An 18,155-nucleotide genomic window follows, 5' to 3' on the forward strand; every position below is an offset into this window, starting at 1 on the left:
TCACGTCCTCATCCTCAGCACTTCATCCACCATCTTCGCGTGGCGCCTCCGCCGATCCTTGAACCGCACCATGTCAACAGGCACCCCGACTACCCTCCTGGTCGTCCGGATCAGCCTGTGCGCCGCAAAGTGCCGTCGCAGCGGGTCATCGTAGAACCCCGTGAACTCGCCGCCGTCGCGGCGTATCGTGAGCATCGACAACTGGTCCGACGGCCCGCTAAATCGCGGCCGGTACAAGTACGCCGGCTTCTCAGATTCCCGGCTCGCGGAGGCCCACTGAGGCGTGCTGATATACTCCGGCACCTGTTCGTCTTCGGTGGCTGAACTCTTGGAGTCCACGGCCTGGTCTTCGCTGACAGCTTCAACTTCACTTTCCGCAGGTAACAGCTGTTGTAATAGATGCTCGCCCTCGGTTTCCTCATCTTCCCAAGGCTCTTGCAACCATTCATCGTCCCCATCGTCTTGCGCACTGCTCGCAGCTTCTGAGAGCGGCGGCGACTTCATCACAGCCTGCTTCACTTCTACCATGTTTTTCTCGAGCGCGTTGTCAGAAGAGAATTCCAACACGCCGGTCGCGACCTTGTAAGAAATATTCAGCGGAAGGAACTGCTCAAAGTCGCCAAGAAGTTTCGGTATTTCTCTGACCGCGCTTTGGTCGTCGCTACGGCCTGGCCGGAGATCCTTGAGGATCAGGTAAATACTATGGTGAAACATATACCACATATAGTTTCTCCTGGCTTGAAGGACCTTGTAGCGGCGAAAAGCTGCGAGATTGGTTACGCGCTGCCCCGTGGTCTGCATCAGTTCGCACCAGGCCTGCTCACAAGCGTCTACGACATCTTCGTACAACGGCCTGATCTGGCGGAGGGCTTCAATGGGCCGTACCATCGGCTGGCCCTGTTTGACGAGCGACCTGATGAGGTTGTAGTAGTCCCTTGCTTGTGGCTGAAAGCTGTACGGTGCCTCGGTGCATAATGCCCACACCTGCAACACATGATCTGCTTTGGTGGCTTTGCGTCGGAATTTGGCGATGGCCCACTCATTCTGGACGGGTTTTGTCTGCATGACCCGAGTGTATTCAATCAGATCAGACCAGACGTGGTCAGGAACAGGGATATTGAAGCGTTGTGACATGAAGTCGAGTAGTCTTGTGGCCAAGGCTACCTCCCCCTGACAGCAATAACCCTGAACAATGGCGTCAAGCAAGACAGCTGTGGGTGCTCTGGGCGAGCCGGGCGGGTAGGTGTGACCTCCTTCAAGAGTTATTTCATCGGTCTCTTTGTCTATGTGGATTAGAACGCCCCAGTGTTTCTTCAGTAGGGAATTGTTGGCTCTAAGGCGACCAGCGCGGCCATTTGCCTTTAAGAGGGCACATATGAGTTCCTCACCGATACCGCTGCCTGTCAAAACACGCAGCCATGCTGTGCGTTCTAATTTCCTCAAGGGATCTCGCTTGCGAAGCAACATGGTTAGAGGTTCGTCAAAGAATCGTTCGTGAGCGTTGCTCCCGAAGCGATGTTTTCGAAGGTCCGTAATGCGTGCGGAGAGATGTCGAAGCTTTAAGTGGACCTTCCCTGGCAGGTTGAGGCTGCTGCGGTGCATGTCCAAGGGTCGCAGCCTCAACCTGACCAGGTCGTTATTTGCATAGATCTTCTCTGTCAAGTATCTGGCCTTGATGAACTCGGTGTACAGCTCCGAGTGCCTAAAATTGGCACGGTGGTCACCCGTCATGGACAACCAAACATCCTTGGCTAGTCCAATGTCGGAGGTGGCGCCGGCACATCTGATCATGACGACGTAGTCGTTCAAGAGCGGCACAATTTTGGCTTGCCGCCGAGCAAGCTGTATGCGCCGGAGTCGGCGAAGGATGCGGACGTAAAGAACCTTGACACCCCATTTGTTGACCAGCTCGCCCAAGGGGGTGTGGACGGCCACGCCCCACGAGATGTTCAGGCCAGGAGCGGTATCGATTTTGTCGGCGATATTGTTGGGGTCAAAGCTTCTCAAGATTTCCGAGAAAGTGGTTGCGGGAATACTGGCCACGGCCTCGGTGAAGACGCGGGCTCCAGACTCTGTCTCATAGCCACGCACAAGATTCATGAGACAGAGGTACAGCTGGAAGGTATCCCCCTTCCTGAGGGCGCAGAGAAGAGCCTCGACGGCGGCATGGTAGTAGGTGATCGAGCCAGAACGGGCAGAATCATCTGAAGGCAGTAAAGGGCCGGGCCTGAAGGGCGTTCCGTACGGGAGGTGAGCCCGCTCGATAGGACGTCTTGGGTCCTGACGAGGGTTCTCATCCGGCGGCGGGAGGCTCCCGTCCTGCGTCAACCCGGTCCAGCCAAAAGGGACGCTGGTATGTGCGTGCCGTTGTTGTACAGGACGACTGAATGAGAGGTTATGACGGCAGAAACTGTTGTGGCTGTTGTTCTTGTCGGCGATGAGTCGACTGGTGTGCAAGGTGGCGGAGGGGAGGATGAGCACACGCGAGTGGAGCTGGCTTGAGTTGTGGAGGGCAGAGTAGCCGCGCTCCACTGAGCGAGTCGCGATCATCCGGGGCGGGTCTGCGATAGCTCATTGCCGTGAGGTCGTCAAGACATTGAAAGTATTGCAGATCAAGAAACAGCCGCGTTCGATGAGGAAGAGGTGAGAGTTGCTTCGTTGCATTCGATTAATTTTCCATTTTCATGAGACCACCTGCAGCTTCCCCAACTCTCTCCCCTGCCCCCTTCCCCTTTGCCCCTTCCCCCTCACTGCAACATGCTGCAGCAGGGCAACCACAGCCCAGCACCCAGGTCTCTCACTGAGCAGGTGCACAGGTACCCAGGTACCTCGGTACGTACCGTCGTGCACGGACCTTCAATCTCTTCGGCCGGCGCAGCTCCAATTTGGCTGGGCCTGTCCAACGACAAACGTCAACAGCTAAGCCTGGGGTGAGAGCTCCATTCATGAATTCAACGTTCACTCACTCATTCACTCGTCCACTTGCTCTAAGCCGCTGCATCTGGCAGATCCTGACGCCACGAACATCGGTTGAACCCGTCTGATCACCATCTTTCATTCATTATCACCTGCCACCATGGCCGACGCCGGAGACGAGCCCACCAACGTCTCGGAGCCCCTCGACCTGGTCCGTCTCCTGCTCGACGAGGTCGTCTTCGTCAAGCTGAGGGGCGACCGCGAGCTCAAGGGACGACTCCACGTACGCGAAACCAGTCCCTTTCATTCAATATGAACCTCTCAGGGCAAACCCCGCTGACTCTGCTGTTCCTAGGCATATGACAGCCACTGCAACCTCGTGCTTGGCGACGTCGAGGAGACGGTCTACGTGGTCGACGACGAGGCAGAGGACGAAGACGTCAAGACGGTCAGCAAACGATCGGAGATGCTGTTCGTCCGAGGTAGGTTCGGACCGCTGGCCCCGGGATTGGTGCCTGCTGACGGTCTCCGTAGGCGACAGCGTCGTCTTAATATCGCCCCTCTCTCAGTCATGATACATGAGTAAGGATGACGCGCTTCACGGGCCACCAGGGCTCACTGCTGCCATCTCGTCCTGTTTGGCTTGGTAGGAAAGACTCTGGGTATAGGAGACGCTACTGTGGCCACGGCGTTTCGATCGAACCGACGCAGAGACACATAGGAGGAGCGTCAACGAGGGAGGCCTAGGCAGTCGAGAGAATGTTATCATGGGATCAAGCATATTTCTCACGCCACGATGAAAAGTGGGAGTCGAGACTTCTCATCCAGGTCGGACGAGACAGACTGAGAAGCAAGTTGCTGATTGGACAAATAACAATGATCAACAGGCATTGCGGGAAAAGGAAACCGGGTCATTTACACAATGATAAAAAAATGAGATACCATCTCCCTAGGGAGCGAATGATGGACCCCGTCACTCACTGTTGTGTCGAGTAATTGCTACATCTAGATTGACGCACCACAAGGCTGAGCTGCATTTACAAGTTGAGTAATTGAGTTCAACAATCATGTGAATACAGAGTCTATAGGCCTAAATCCGCCCGGGACATTTCAGTCAAGACAAGCCCACGTCCGACATGATCGAGTCCCAGTCCAAATTCATCCCTAACCCGAACATGTTAAAATCATCATCCCCCTGATCAACATCGACTCCAGCGGCAGCGCATCCAGCATCAGCAGGCGATGCCAATGACACCGGGGCGTCCCTGGTCCTCGCACTCAATATCCCATGACAGAACTCCAGACTATCCCTCGCGCCCCGGGCAACCTGCAACTCAACCGGCACGCCCGCCTCGACAGCCTCGACCTGAGCAAGGGTCATGCAGAGGAACATATGACTCTTGACGTTTGTCTCGCCTAGCCGGATCCGCTCCTCCGACAGCGCAATGAGGTCCCGCACAGCCTGCTTAAGCATGTCGCGGTACGCGCGCGCCCGGTCCAGCGTGCCGTCAAGTCGCTGCGCCTCGGCGTGCGCGAGGAGCTCGAGACTGACTGCCGTGAGGGCGAGCCGCAGGCCCTCGGAAAACATGCCGCCGCCGACGCCCATCAGCCGCGCAAAGCGAGCGTCCGGCTCCGGCGAGGTGATCGCCACGGCCGCGTCGAGGCTGGCCTTGCGCGAGTAGTGGTATGCCGGGTTGGCGCGCGCCTGGCTGCTGAAGGAGATGTGTAGCGGGATCACGAAGCGGCGGACGAGGTAGTCGAGCAGGTTGCGGCGAAAGGGTGTGCAGTGGTCGTTGTTGTGCTTGGTCGTGCTGGCGCGGGCGTGGAGGGCCTGGGTCAGCTCGGTGCTTAGCTCGAGGACGCGCTGGTAGGAAGGTTCCGAGTGCAGGCTGTTCATATGCTGGACGATGCGGAGGCGGACTGGGAGGGATCCAAGCAACGTAAGCTGGATCGAAGTCGCAGTGAAGGTGCTTTGTGGATGTGGTTCTATCACCGTCGTTGACTCATCCAAGTCTTCGTCGTTCACGTTGGAAGGGGGATCTACATCGAACTCGTCGAAAGAGATTCTTGGAGGCATCCAAGAGTCCAAGGACGATTGCACGACGAGTTCAAGAATAGTGGCCCAGAGCCTCCGCCGGATTTCAGCCTGCAGCGGCGTCATAGCTGGTAGATGTTTGGGGTCACGATACAGCCCCATCTGCATGGCCCTTTGAACGAGCGAGCCCGTCGATATCCATATTAAACCACCGCCGACAGAAAATATCTGCCGCGCTAGGATGGTCAGGCAGTAGACTTGCAAACCACTAATGCTGAGACGGTCCTTTTCCAATGGTCCAGAAAGCCAGTTCTGAGCCGCGTAAATCCATTGCTGAACCAGTTCAGCATTGCTAAGGGCCTTTTCTGTAGTTTGATGGTCGTGCAAACTTGAGCCCAAGCCGATGACAAGAAGAATCTTAAGGCGCGTCTCGGTCTTGGCACGGTCAGGGTGGTCCCAATATTGCTGGTACTCAGCCCGAAATGTAGGACCATGTAGTATGCGGTGTGTTGACTCAAATGATGCAAAGTAGAGGTTGACCATATCATCAGATACATCGCGGGATAAGGGTCGCATCTCAGGAGACGATGCGTAACTTCTGCTGGGCCGACTGACTTTGATGTTCTTGGCCGTGTTCTTGCATTTCTGAATAAAATCGCCAGACTGTGCCACAAGTAGTGCGGTCTCAGGAGTCTTGTATGATGCGTCCTTTGAGTCTTTGCCAATGATCTCGCCATAACAGGCGATGATGACAGAAAACTCATGGGCCATCCCCATCCACTGACTCTTGCCCAAGTCTCGAGATTTATTCAACACGAGTCGCGGTGGATAGTCCGACGAGCTGGCTTCGGCGCGAGAGGCCGAGGACTCTTCGAGCTTCTGTATCCGCTGAATTAGTTCTGCGACGCTACAATCTTGCTTCGCGCTCTGAACATGGCCCGGTATATATTGCACAGCTTGGCTATCGATGTGGTCAATCGGGGATTGGACAGTGGCATGGGGCCTGTGAATGTGAACCGCCGGGGTGGCCGTATCGACCCGAGCCACATGACCACAGTCATCACGGTGGTTCTCTGTGATCAGCCTGTTGGGGTTAAAGATGCTGCCAGTGGTAGCTGGGGTAGGTTCTTGAGCCGATGCTTCTTCCGATGACGGGCCTACTCCAGGCCCAACTATTACGGCCTGTTCCCTTAAGATTTCTGGACCTGGGCGGGACGTCCTCGCTGACACATCTCGACTGTCGTGGCTATATGATGTGTAGATGCATTTAGTCGTATGACGCAGGCAATGTGAGCAAGGGTCGTTGTGGTCGCATTTGATCTTGCGGCGCCGGCATTCCTGACACGACAGCGCAGGTCTTCGTCGTCGACGTGACTGTTTCTCCATTGATGAGGAGTCGTCAATGAAGTGAATGCTCGGGTGGTCTTATTTCTCGGCCGATCCAGCAAGCTCGACCGACCCTTTGGACGCAGATGAGGATCGAAGGGACAGAAAGCCAGAGCAGGCAAGAAAGTGACTAAAGGGAGCAATAGAACATCGGGTATATTGAATGCGTATTGTGCAAGGAAGCGCAGATATCGGCCTTTTGGATGAATTTTCCGGCCCGTGTCTCGCCTTAAAGCCGCCTTAGTGCTGACCAAAGTCCGCCAGGACTGACCTCTCGGCCGAAGCAGCTTGTCTCCTAAGTGGTCACTCATGCCTACATGCCCTTACTACTAGTCTCAAGGCATTTATTTAGGCATGCGATATTGATGATGCAAACTCAGCGTGCGAAATGAGCTCGGGTTATTTCACGCGCATGTAGTTGAAGCAGCCTTTTATTTCGGCCGAAAAATTGGTAGGATGGCTAGACTTGAAATGTCATAAATACACGGACAATGTCCATCAAGAAATTATCGCGCTCTGGATTACCTCGAGATCTGCTTCCATCATGATCAAGTTGCGATCACCTTTAATCTTTCTCTTGCCACTCTCTGCTATCTTTACCAGCAAGTCTCTAGCCAAGCAAACTTTGTTTGACGACCCGTACGCAGACACACGCACACGCCCTCAGAACGACATGACACGACCGAATTTAAAGGTTCTCATCAGCGGCGCTGGGATTGCTGGTAACGCTCTCGCCTTCTGGTTGACCAGGTTGGGGCATGATGTCACCGTCGTTGAGCGCCACCCAGTCCTACGTGTCTCAGGGCTGCAGCTCGACCTACGTAGCCACGGAATCGAGGTGTTGAGACGCATGGGCCTCGAGCAAGCCTTCCGAGCCAAGTCCGCGCCTGAACGAGGAATGCAGGTTGTTGACTCTACTGGGAAGCAACGTGCGTATTTCCCGGTGTCTGAATCCGGTGGCAAAGACCAGCAGGGCTTCACCAGCGAGTTTGAGATTATGAGGGGTGATCTGTGTCGCCTGTTCCATGATGCGGCCGCAAGTTCAGCTGGCAGGAATGGGGCCAAATACATGTTTGGGACGTCGATCGAGAGCTTCGAGCAAGATGATAACTCGGTAGACGTTCGCTTCGATAATGGCAAGACAGACCGATTTGATCTCTTGGTCGGTGCTGACGGCCAGTGGTCACGCACGCGCAAAATGATGCTTGGCCTTGGGAATGAGAGCTCTGGAGCTACGCCTGCCGACGGACTGCATCCGGTTGAAGGCCTCTATTTTGCATACTTCACCCTGAATCGCCCAATTGAGGAGGGCGAACAGTACCTTGCAACCTCTTATATTGCTCCTGGGAAAAGAGGTATCATGACGCGGAGGCACAGCCCGCATGAGATGCAGGTGATGCTTGCGTGCAAGACAGATTCCCACCGACTAAAAAATGCTAGACGCGGAGACGTGGAGGAGGAGAAGACGGCATTTGCAGACATCTTCCGGGGGGCCGGGTGGCAGGCTGAGAATCTGGTGGAGTCCATGAGGGACGCTGATGACTTCTATTGCGAGCGGTTGGGGCTTGTCAAGTTGGAATCCTGGTTCCGCGGCCGTGTGGCACTGGTTGGAGATGCCGCTTACTGCCCAACCGTCCTCACGGGCATGGGAACTACAAGTGCCGTAGTTGGTGCTTATATTCTGGCTGGCGAGATCGAGAGACAGTGTGGAGAAATTGGAAGTCGGGACTCCATTCCGAGCGCTCTCAAGGCTTATGAGAGAACGTTTCGGCCTTTCATGAACGAAATGCAGAAAGGTGTGTTGGAAAATTCACCGCGCCAGTGGGACATGATGGGATCTGCCTTCAGTGTTGCTGTTATCAACTGGGTTTTCAGCCTCGCTTCGTACTTTAAGGTCAAGGCTGGGTTGTTCGGAGTTCGTGAGACTGTGAAGGGATGGGAGCTTCCTCACTACGAGAATATGGCACTAGATTAGGGTTTCAGCGATGTCTTGACCGTGTGCAGACCTAAGAACAGAGTAAGGGGAGAACTCTGCCTCAGCTTCAATAGATTAGTGCTTGTGCTTATCGGAGAAAACTAGTACAATATACATTCAATGCATATCCTTTGTTCCGGTGACCAGGGCAAGAGCATTATGGCGAGTAACCGAAGACATTAACAAGCTCTGATTCAGACCAAGAGTAATTCAGTATTGGATTTCCGTTCCATGCTCTTTTTCGTTGGTGCAACCCTCTATCTGATCCAGCAGCTGACCCGCGTCCGGGAATCTCTGTCTCATCAGCCTCACCGGCTCAGCTTCAACCAGATTCTGGGATATGATGGCAGTCTGGCTCAATCGTGGCGCCGGAGCAACAGGAGGGGAAGGCATGCGGTAGCTATCCTACTGATCGTCCGCTACCCAAGGTTGTCCGTTCTGGACCCATGCGCCATCGATGATCCCATCAACAAGACCGTAGTATGTTGGATATGATTAACAAGAGACCCAAATGGAAGAAAAAAGGTCTACATTTGTCTCTGCTCTCTATGCTGGTGCTCTGTCTCAAAATATCAGGAAGCGCACAAAGGAGACAAAGAAACGCGGAGAGGCTTGGAATGGCACTAGATCAACTTGGCTCTGATCGGAGCAGATATATCACGAGAGCGTTTACTTTTGAAAGAGTGTAGTTTGTATTACTATAAAGAGTGTGTTATTTTCTTTAGAGACAGTGTTCCAAATATAACCAACCACCATTTCATTTCCATTTCTCCGAGGTTCCTCCCAGGTCTCACGTGTCTGTCCCATCCGACCCCCGCCGCAACCTTTGCCGTGCCCTGCGGAATCCCGCCGCCGTTTGTATCCGCCCTCACTATTTCTGGACAACAAGGTTGCCGTGATCATCGTGGACGACAGTGACGTCGTCATTAAGAACACCGTAGTCGATGGTGCACAACGACCCGATCTTGTTCACATCAATGAGCGCGCCTTGAGTGTAATTACCGAAGGTCAGATAGTAGACATTGACCGGCTCAATCTGGTAGTCCACATTGGGTTCTGGCATGAATGTGGCAGCCGGGCCCATGCTGCCGCTCCCAGTTTGCGCACCCCCGAGACCAATCATGTAATTGTCTAAGAAGGAGTTGTTAGCTTGCCCACTCTGTCCCTTCCCGGCATTGATCACGTACGCTTCTTCGCATCGTTTATAGTGAAATCATTCTTGGTCTTGATTTCGTACGACTCCTTGTAGGCGCTATCTGGGAATGTGGTGTCATCGAATTCCGGCGCGTCTTCGCTCACGGAAAGGCCTAGAGTAGTTCCGGGAACAACCTCGCCGTCGGGTTTGGTTGAGCCAAGATTGACCTCACGCTCCGCTGTGACATTGACCTGAACACCGTCCGCAGGAGACCCCTCGGAATTTCCAACGATCGCATAGTACTGTGTGTACACGCTTTGAGCCGTCAACTTAGATTCGTTCTCGACTGATTTTTGTTAGGAAGGAAGGGGGGCCTACGAGAATTTGGCCGTGCTATTCTTTGGCGTGTTGCCTGTCGCAAACACATTGGACCAGATTTGACTCTGGACCAGACCCGTCACCTTGGGGGGCTTGTTGAAGAGAGCATAGTGCTGGTGGGCACCAGAGTTGTTCTTGACGGTGATTGTATACTTGTTGACCATTTTGAATTGGTGTTTATGTAGAGTTTCGAAAGTGCCTTTTTTTAATAATCTATGAGAATGTTCCAGTTATTACTGAGGGTGGTACGATCTATTCGGAATATCTAGTGAGATGGGCGGGCCTCTTATAGTTATAGGTCTCGCAATGTGAACTGAAGATCGCTCTTCATCAACTGCTAGAACACATGCTCTTGACTTTTCTTTCCTCATTCGGTGATTCTATCACGAAGACGTCAATTTTCAAAAGTCCCTACGCCGTGATGCCAAAGCGTACTGTAGATGTCGCGCTATCAAAGACGCAAAAGTCGTAGTTTCCAGCCACCACAACAGTGTTGAGCCAGACTCAGTCCTAAGCGCATATTGAAGACTTATAGAACAAACACAGACACAGAAACAAAAGCCCCCAGCAGCAGCACTGAAACTGAAATATCCACAATCTTCAAAGACGATGTCAACACGATGACCAAACCATCCAAGCCACATACGAAAAATTGTGTCAACTGGCCCTTGTGTGATTCTAGACCGTCTATAAAATTGTACAGTGCTTTCATGATTGGTCATTTTTACGTGCCGTGTCTTGACAGCCTTGCAACTCCAACTCCAAGGTCAAAACGGGAGCGTTTTTGGTGTGCGGGGGCTGTCAAACAACATCAGGCCTAGCCTTAGTACTGGGAGAACGGCTGGACCAGGTCATGTAGACAAAGGAGATCAAAGTCTAGCTCTCACTCTCATTTAAAGCCTCCATTAATTACCTCGCTTTGAAATCACTGGCGTAAAATCTCTAGTCGCGATGTCTATCCTCACAGTAGCACCGTAGAGTATAGCTAATGTGACTTAAAAACGTCGTGGACATGGCTTACGATGCTGGCATCCCAGAGTCTACAAATTTATTCACATAATCTTTTCCCGTTCTATGAACTCATTCGAAGAGCCAAACATCATGTCTCGTAGCGCCCCATTTACAATTTCCGTGGCCAATAAGTCTGGCGTGATGCAATCCTATGCGATCTTCAGTGACGCTCCGACTATACGCCCCTCTGGAGGGTCCCCTGGCACCTCTACCAGGTCAACTATACGCATTATCACTAGCGTCAAGGGTGTGAGCAGTGGGCAAGGCATGGGCTGTTTTACCCTCAGCAAGAAACTGTACGCGACATGCGGCACTTACGACGTTGACAGTGACCCCTCAGAAGGTACGCATTTTCTTGCTCCCACTCCTCGTTGAACGGCAACATGACCACTGTTAGCTTTCTCTTTTCTATTCAATGACTCTGGCTCCCTCTGGTCGCCCAATTATTCGCTGATGTTCAAATCCTAGGCGACGAAGAGCGGTCTCCAGTTGGCACTGGCACGGAAGTCATTGACCAGAGGCCTGTGACATTGGGTAAAACCGATGTCAAAGGAAAAAACATTGGGGGAACTCTACTAGAGGTTGATTCTAGCGGTGGCTCCCCTGCGTTTGTGAACGGTGGTGATCAGGAAGCGGCAGGCGAAGTCGATTGCTTTGCCATACGGACCCGGTCCGAGTTCACTTCACAGGAAGCTAAGCTAAGTCAGTTTTCTTATTTCTCTTTCACTTTCACTTTGGTCTCTACTTTCCTTTCATCTTGATTTCTTGGCTACATGGAAAGCACACTCCTCCATCCTCATTCTAATCTAGATCCTCGCACAGACAAGTTCGTCCTGGGCTTCAGCTCTTCTTTGAGACACACAATTGGGGCATACGCCACCTTCGTACCTGCACCCAACCAGACCTACCAGGTCAAGCCTTCGAAGGTCTTTTACGTTGCCATTGGCACTTACAACGCCCGAGACCTTGTCAAAGAGGGCCTACGTACAGCCACAGCGACATTTCGTGTTGACTTTGAAGAGCTAAGCACAAATGATGTGCAGCTTGTCCATGATGAGCGCGGAAATTTACAGAGACTGGTGTCTGGGAACGAAGAAGAAGAGTAGGAAGGAAATTTGGGACTACAACAGGGCACATTGTTTTCAGCAGCACAACCAAACCAATTGATGGGCACTTCCAGTTTATACGAGCAATCCCAATTCCTTTTGCGTCAAAGTTCCTAATCATTTGACAGCTCTTCAGGATCCACCTTGGTCTGTGAAATGTCTATGGCAAGTTGAGGCTTCTTTGGAAGCGGATTTAAATTTTGTGGCTCGCACGCCTGCTGACCCGTGATATTTGACCATATGAAACTCATAAATTAATGTGGGCTACTTTATCTCTCCATTTTCTTTGAGTCCTTACGTTCCGTCTGAAATTCTGTGTGATTTCTGATGTAAAATTGTTTTCATACCTCGTCTTCTTACCTAGCTGTCTAATGCGTGCGGCAGAAAGTCCACCTCACCCTCCTCGAGCGTGATCGCGTTGCATCTTCGGGCGAACCTGTTCGGCCAAGTCCGAGCCGTCATATCTCTCTTCCTCAACTAGATTCACGACCATGCTTTGTGTCAGGGACTTGTTCTTAAATTTCCACATCCTCCCTTCTAATTCATTAAACATCCAATAGCTTGTGTCATCTGTGATCAAGTAGGTGTTGCCCTCCTGTGTATCAGGCTTGACGAGGACCGGCCTGAGGTTGTTTAGCCCGAAACTGGCAGCAAGTCCTGGAGCAGCTGGAAAGGTCAGTTTTAGCTATACAGCTTAGGGGAGAATGAGTAGTATTCTAATAGGAGTCCCCTTTCCGAATTTACATCTATGTTGCAATCTCATTTCATCTTGTTTTCTGATTGCGTTTTCTTTTTCTTTCCCTCCCTGCCTTATCTTGTCCACTTCATCCCTGATCACCTCACACTTCAAAGGTAAATCATAAAATTGACATACCCTTTTGATCTTCAGCGAAATAGGTCTCAAGCTTCATGTAATTGGGGTCATTGAGCCACGTGGAATAAGTTGGCGCCGCGTCGCCTAGGGCGACGTGGCGAGCAATCCTCGACGTAGCGGCTCCCGCTGATGATGATGGCGGAGCAGCAGCAGCAGCAGCCGACAGTGAAGACGGTGTTTGATCTGGCATGATTGAGCAGTGCAGTTAGGAGGGCAATAGTGCTGAGATTTAATGTAAAGCTGTAATCTGTTGCGCGAGGGTTTGGAAGTCTTGTGGTCAAAGATTGGAAATCACTCGGAGAGAGAATTGGTGTTATAATGTTGTAAAAATGTAGGCCTTAGTCTGGTGGTAGCTTACTAATTATCTAAGTCTTTACCTTCTTGTGTCCTCCTTTCCATGTGAGTCGTAGGAGAATAGCGTACATGAAAATGGAGTCCAATTTCCAGGCTGCAAATTTAACCAAATCCGGCGTCGCTGTCTTGACCTGGGCTCTTTCGACTAGGTTGATCGAGCCTGGAATCGTCAGAGTGATGATATTACATAGTTGCGATGCGTCGGTTTGACTGAGACGATTCCTCAAAGGAACAAGAGGAGCTGAACGCTTAAGAGACGATCTTTCAACCGGCGTCGATCTTGCAGGCCGCAAAGTTAGCCCCTTCCGGCGTCGATTTTCAGCTTTCAAAAGCCACAATGAACTAATTAAATATCCTCGATCAGATTACGTTCTCGCTGAACGCGACGATGACCATGAGTAACAAAACTCGCACAGCATAAAACGAGCTTGCTAGCCATTTGATATGGACTGCAAACGCGAGCAACAGACTTTGAAGTCCTTTATTCCTTGTCTCGTCAACTTTATCCAACTTATCTGTGACTTTAAAATGTCGGACTGGAATGCGTTTACGGTCTTCCAGGGTTCTTGTACCCTTAATAAAACTGTCTTCAGCGCAACAAATCTGTTCCAATTTACGACTTGGGTGGACAGACTGAGAGCCGACGCATTGCAGGGGGGTATTCCAGCCGACCGAGTCAACGATGTCGTCAGGCTACTGAACAAATTCTTTCCGCCGTATGTCCAACAAGAACTTCTTTCTCTGGAATCCTCCTAGTACTTCTATCACGTTTATATTCGATGTTTCTCGTTTGCTTCCTGTACTATCATTCCTCCATCCCCACATACCGTCTTTTCCTTCTTCCTGTCCTGAGCTTCGGCATGGGAAATCATGAGTGCCAAGCTAAGTATTGTAGGGGTTCTCAGCCACTGCTGGTGGCCTTCAACCAACCTGATCCACCGAATCCCTCCATAGATCCAGACCCAGAGATCGTCAAATATGGGAACAATGAGATCAGAATCAACGACGGGCCTTCTGCCTTGGGCTACATTTTCAGCATCGCAGCAAGCAACGCCGCTTTCCCCAGGAAGTATGATAACTACGCAGTTCCTCTGCTGGCCATGTATTCTCGGTGTCTTTATCTAGCATACATCCTTGGCGATGCAGGGCTGCCGAACGACGAAGGCGTACCGTATATGGGCAACTGCATATACACAGTCATCGCCGGAGCAGAACCTGATTTTGATCTTCTTCTTGGTAAGATGTCAAGTCTTGACAACATAAAAGCTCGAGGAACACTAGTTGTTGATGCTTATATACAGGGAGCACTTATCAAACCATTGGAGACCTGAGAGCCTCCAAAATTCAAATGATGAATCGGTTCCGTCGTGGTATCGTCGATGGCGGACTTAGCCAGTACAACCCAGTACACACCCCACCTCTGGAGCCTCGAGTTTATGCCGGGGCTAGGTTGGCACTGAAGAAATACCTGCGAGGCTTGGTACCAAGTAAAGGCGGTACTAACTTATGGATACCTGGCACGACTGATATTGCCCAAGGCAATCCTCTGGTCACCAATTTAGCAGCCCAGACAAGCTTTAATGCGCTCGCCACAGCTTGGGCGGCTGAGTGGCTCACCCAAAAAAAGACTCTGATTGTGCCGCTGGCAATGCTGAAAGCCGTTTCTTCTCAAGCCCTGACGTCGGTCGGAGGCCCATCGATTGCACAAGCTATCGAGAATGTGCTAGGTCAGATCGTTACAAAGCGCTGGGCAGCAGATTATCATCGCGCAACCGCGTGGCCAGAACTCTTTCCTCTCGTAAAGGAATTCTATACCCAGGTGTATATCCCGCACATGTTCCCTGTCCAGGCGGCCGCGCCACTGACGCCCGACCTTACGCAACCGCAAGTGACAATGCCTGACTGGCCGGCTGCCGTCGATGCGGTGGTCGCAGGAATACTCACCGCCCAGAGAGAGGTGATCCTTGACAAGCTGGACCATCTATACTCATGGATCTCAACAGGTGCAGATAACCTATCGGATGGTGGCCCTGACAGGCCGCGCTATGGGCGATGTGCAGAGACACACCCAGTTGTCGGTCTTATGTAAGTGATGCCACCAATTCATAATTAATGCTTTCTATCCTTTTGATGCAGCTGAACTTCTCCGCAGGCCAAATTATGTTCCCAACCGGGTTATTTCGCCTGCCGCCAATCCATCCCCTGTTCGCGGATTCTCGGTCCAAATACTTCGCTTTAGCAACTTGGTCCTGCCAAACGTCGTCACGTGCAACAATCTGTCTCTGGATGGAGGTTTTACCAGTGCTACTCTGAATGCCTTCCATGCAGCCGCTGTCAACGACCCGGTCTACCGCCTCCCATGCGATAATTGCAAAATCCTGCTCCCAGAAATGGATGCGCCGATGGGACAGAATGCTTACTACGCCGATATGGCGGCACTTGATCCCATTGGTTTTCCTAACATCAGTTAACCATATCGGGCTATAGGAGGACAATGGCCCGGGAAATGCCAGTTGTCTTAGATACTCGGCAGATTTCAGAATTTCAAATCACCTGCGTAAGCTGTGATGGTGTTCAGACGGCAACATTGAAGTCGAGGGAGTGGTGTGCACTTTGGCTTACCTATGTCGAGTTTGGCTCCAGAATGAAACCTATTTTCCCCAACGTCTAAACCTGCTTCAACACCGCGAATAATAGCGGCTTTAGTCACGTACAATCTGAACGTGATATTGCATAAACGACAGTAATGAATGTATTCAATTGATTGACGAGGGATGACTAACACTTGCAAACATCTAGAAGATTATCCTTGGGATCGAACTTTTCCTCTCTCCAGTCCTCTTTTACCCACTTAGTGCCAGCCAATGTAGCTTCACAAGACTTTCGAAGACATGTGTTCACAACGAAGCTCACAAAGTCTTGACGGTGACGACGTTTGCGTCCTTCTCTACCTCAAGCTCCCTCTTAACATCTCCGACGTTCATCCTAGCGACCTTTGCATCATCGCCATCGAACACCTTGGCTACTTCCTCCAGCGTCAGACCCTTAGTCTCAGGGTAGAAGAAGTACACGAAGAGGAGATAGCAGAAGTCCAGTATCTATATGAGTAGTCAGACATTGACCAGTTTGAAAGCGGTCCTTCGTGGTTTTTTAGACTTACGGTATAGAACATTGCGAGCGTCCAGGCGTGTCCAGCCGCAGTGAAGTTATCCCAAGCGATTGGGTTTGTGTAACTGGTGATTACTAATTAGCAACATAGTCATGATAAGTAAGGGGTCTGTTCACGCACCTTCCAAGAACGATGAGTCCCTTAACAAAGATCGTCTGGATCACACCGGCCTTTGCTCGGAGGCTGTACGGCATGATCTCTAGGGCATAAGCCGCCATCACGCCCGTCCACGCAATCTGGTAGGCGACGGTGAACAGCCAGATAAAAGCGATCTGTGGATAGCCAAATCTAGCCAGATCCTTAGTTTGCTCGTATTGGGAACTGACGATGGTCCAGCCCATATACGCGAGTACAATACCCGCGGTCGAAGCGAGGAAAAGGGGACGCCGGCCAAACCGGTCTATAAAAAGGGAGAAGGTGACCGAAACGATCAGAGACAGGATGGTCTGTCCCCCGCTAAGCTGTAGGACTCATCTATCAGCTCTGGAAAGAGAAGGGAAAGATGGGGGGCTGGCGGTCGCCGCGTCAACTTACAAGGATCTTGTTCGTCTGCTCGTGAATACCAGCACCCTCATATATCTTGTTGGCGTAGTTTGAGAACAGATTACTCCCGCTGTACTGCGAAACCATCGCCAGAGAGACGAGCAAGAGAACGCGATACCTGTTGCCCGCGGTTCTCGCAAAGTCTAGAAAGCTGCTCGACCTCTTACTTTGGAATTCGAGCGCTAGCGTCTGCTTCATCTCCTGGAATTCGAATGCGACCGTCTCGTTTGCCTTGTCACCGTTGCCATGGTACCGCGCCAGCATCTCCTCGGCCTGCTCGTATCTCTCCTTGGCCACCAGCCAGCGCGGCGATTCTGGTATCCAGTAGATGAAGGCGAGCACGAGCACCGCGGGAAAGGCTTGTAGAAGGGTGAGCGAGCGCCAGGACCAATCGCCCGCGATGTGGATGGTTGCCAGCGCCAACCAGGAGCACGACGTCGACCCGACACCGTACATGCAATTAACGATAGCGGAGGCCTTGGCCCGGTGTTGAGGGTGGGCTACCTCAGTGATGAGCAGCCCAGCCATTCCGCCGTTGAAGGAGCTTCCGAAGCCAAGGATGAACCGACCGGCCATGTACACTGTGATATCACTTCGCGTTAGCCTTCCTGACTTTCAGCCTCGCGCTCCTCAGTGCTCGCTTGTCGACACTGAACTTTCATCATTGAGGAAAGAGTCTTCGTACTCCCGTAGCCATTAGAGAAGGCGCCGATGAAGGCGCCAATCGCCTCGACGACACAGCCAATAATGATAGGCGTCTTCCGCCCGTAATTATCCGCGAAGAAGGGCCTGGGAGATTCAAATATGGTCAGTGAGCAGGCACACACATGCATTTGCTGCGAGTAGTTCTCAAGGCATCTCCTTACACCATCCAAAAGCTGCACAGAGATCCTATGTCAAGAATGGCTACTATTATGCCCAGTCTACCGCCAGTAGGTCGGTCAAAATGGACTTGCCACTGATCCATGACCTGAGATGTATTCATGAGCTTCCTGTAGAACAATCAAGTCAGCCTTCTCAAAGCACAAGAACGGGTTGGTCGCCACACAGCAATGGATATTCGGGAGTGCTCTTCTTAACATCGGCATTCAGGGCCAACTTACGCGTCAAAGCCCGTCGACGCTGACATCCACATCAGAATACTGCACCAGAAGTACAGCCTTCGGAGCCCACGATCCTTCCACCATATGACAGGCTCGAATTCAGGAGCTTCCGCCTGGGCAGCTTCCGCCTGGGTGTGCTTCGCCCCGCGGCCGAGGGCGATTTGAACCAT

The 18,155-nt window shown here is 51.9% G+C and overlaps 9 protein-coding genes across 9 annotated transcripts; 4 read left to right on the forward strand and 5 right to left on the reverse strand.

Moving 5' to 3' along the window:
• J7T55_014926 (uncharacterized protein) lies at nucleotides 1-2,550 on the reverse strand (the record flags this gene model as incomplete). Its single annotated transcript, XM_053135242.1, has 1 exon — nucleotides 1-2,550. One exon carries the CDS (start codon nucleotides 2,548-2,550, stop codon nucleotides 1-3), a length of 2,550 nt encoding a protein of 849 aa, XP_052987013.1.
• Nucleotides 2,551-3,076: 526 nt separating this feature from the next.
• On the forward strand, nucleotides 3,077-3,491 carry J7T55_014927 (uncharacterized protein; the record flags this gene model as incomplete). Its single annotated transcript, XM_053135243.1, has 3 exons — nucleotides 3,077-3,199; nucleotides 3,272-3,398; nucleotides 3,451-3,491. 3 exons carry the CDS (start codon nucleotides 3,077-3,079, stop codon nucleotides 3,489-3,491), a joined length of 291 nt encoding a protein of 96 aa, XP_052987014.1.
• Nucleotides 3,492-4,030: 539 nt separating this feature from the next.
• J7T55_014928 (uncharacterized protein) lies at nucleotides 4,031-6,337 on the reverse strand (the record flags this gene model as incomplete). The annotated part of the gene is made up of 1 exon (XM_053135244.1): nucleotides 4,031-6,337. One exon carries the CDS (start codon nucleotides 6,335-6,337, stop codon nucleotides 4,031-4,033), a length of 2,307 nt encoding a protein of 768 aa, XP_052987015.1.
• A 544-nt stretch (nucleotides 6,338-6,881) lies between these two features.
• J7T55_014929 (uncharacterized protein) lies at nucleotides 6,882-8,312 on the forward strand (the record flags this gene model as incomplete). Its single annotated transcript, XM_053135245.1, has 1 exon — nucleotides 6,882-8,312. The coding sequence occupies one exon, from the start codon at nucleotides 6,882-6,884 to the stop codon at nucleotides 8,310-8,312; it is 1,431 nt and encodes a 476-aa protein (XP_052987016.1).
• An 871-nt stretch (nucleotides 8,313-9,183) lies between these two features.
• On the reverse strand, nucleotides 9,184-9,989 carry J7T55_014930 (uncharacterized protein; the record flags this gene model as incomplete). The annotated part of the gene is made up of 3 exons (XM_053135247.1): nucleotides 9,184-9,443; nucleotides 9,500-9,762; nucleotides 9,826-9,989. The coding sequence occupies 3 exons, from the start codon at nucleotides 9,987-9,989 to the stop codon at nucleotides 9,184-9,186; spliced, it is 687 nt and encodes a 228-aa protein (XP_052987017.1).
• Nucleotides 9,990-10,926: 937 nt separating this feature from the next.
• J7T55_014931 (uncharacterized protein) lies at nucleotides 10,927-11,942 on the forward strand (the record flags this gene model as incomplete). The annotated part of the gene is made up of 3 exons (XM_053135248.1): nucleotides 10,927-11,179; nucleotides 11,305-11,538; nucleotides 11,659-11,942. The coding sequence occupies 3 exons, from the start codon at nucleotides 10,927-10,929 to the stop codon at nucleotides 11,940-11,942; spliced, it is 771 nt and encodes a 256-aa protein (XP_052987018.1).
• Nucleotides 11,943-12,055: 113 nt separating this feature from the next.
• J7T55_014932 (uncharacterized protein) lies at nucleotides 12,056-13,006 on the reverse strand (the record flags this gene model as incomplete). Its single annotated transcript, XM_053135249.1, has 3 exons — nucleotides 12,056-12,091; nucleotides 12,379-12,608; nucleotides 12,817-13,006. 3 exons carry the CDS (start codon nucleotides 13,004-13,006, stop codon nucleotides 12,056-12,058), a joined length of 456 nt encoding a protein of 151 aa, XP_052987019.1.
• A 1,034-nt stretch (nucleotides 13,007-14,040) lies between these two features.
• Nucleotides 14,041-15,641, forward strand: J7T55_014933 (uncharacterized protein; the record flags this gene model as incomplete). Its single annotated transcript, XM_053135250.1, has 4 exons — nucleotides 14,041-14,044; nucleotides 14,125-14,406; nucleotides 14,472-15,255; nucleotides 15,323-15,641. 4 exons carry the CDS (start codon nucleotides 14,041-14,043, stop codon nucleotides 15,639-15,641), a joined length of 1,389 nt encoding a protein of 462 aa, XP_052987020.1.
• Nucleotides 15,642-16,079: 438 nt separating this feature from the next.
• Nucleotides 16,080-18,155, reverse strand: J7T55_014934 (uncharacterized protein; the record flags this gene model as incomplete). The annotated part of the gene is made up of 7 exons (XM_053135251.1): nucleotides 16,080-16,268; nucleotides 16,331-16,403; nucleotides 16,460-16,800; nucleotides 16,874-17,463; nucleotides 17,568-17,671; nucleotides 17,749-17,874; nucleotides 17,986-18,155. 7 exons carry the CDS (start codon nucleotides 18,153-18,155, stop codon nucleotides 16,080-16,082), a joined length of 1,593 nt encoding a protein of 530 aa, XP_052987021.1.

Source organism: Diaporthe amygdali, assembly GCF_026229845.1.
Source record: "Diaporthe amygdali strain CAA958 chromosome Unknown NODE_53_length_281289_cov_64_976018, whole genome shotgun sequence".
Lineage (NCBI taxonomy): Eukaryota > Fungi > Ascomycota > Sordariomycetes > Diaporthales > Diaporthaceae > Diaporthe > Diaporthe amygdali.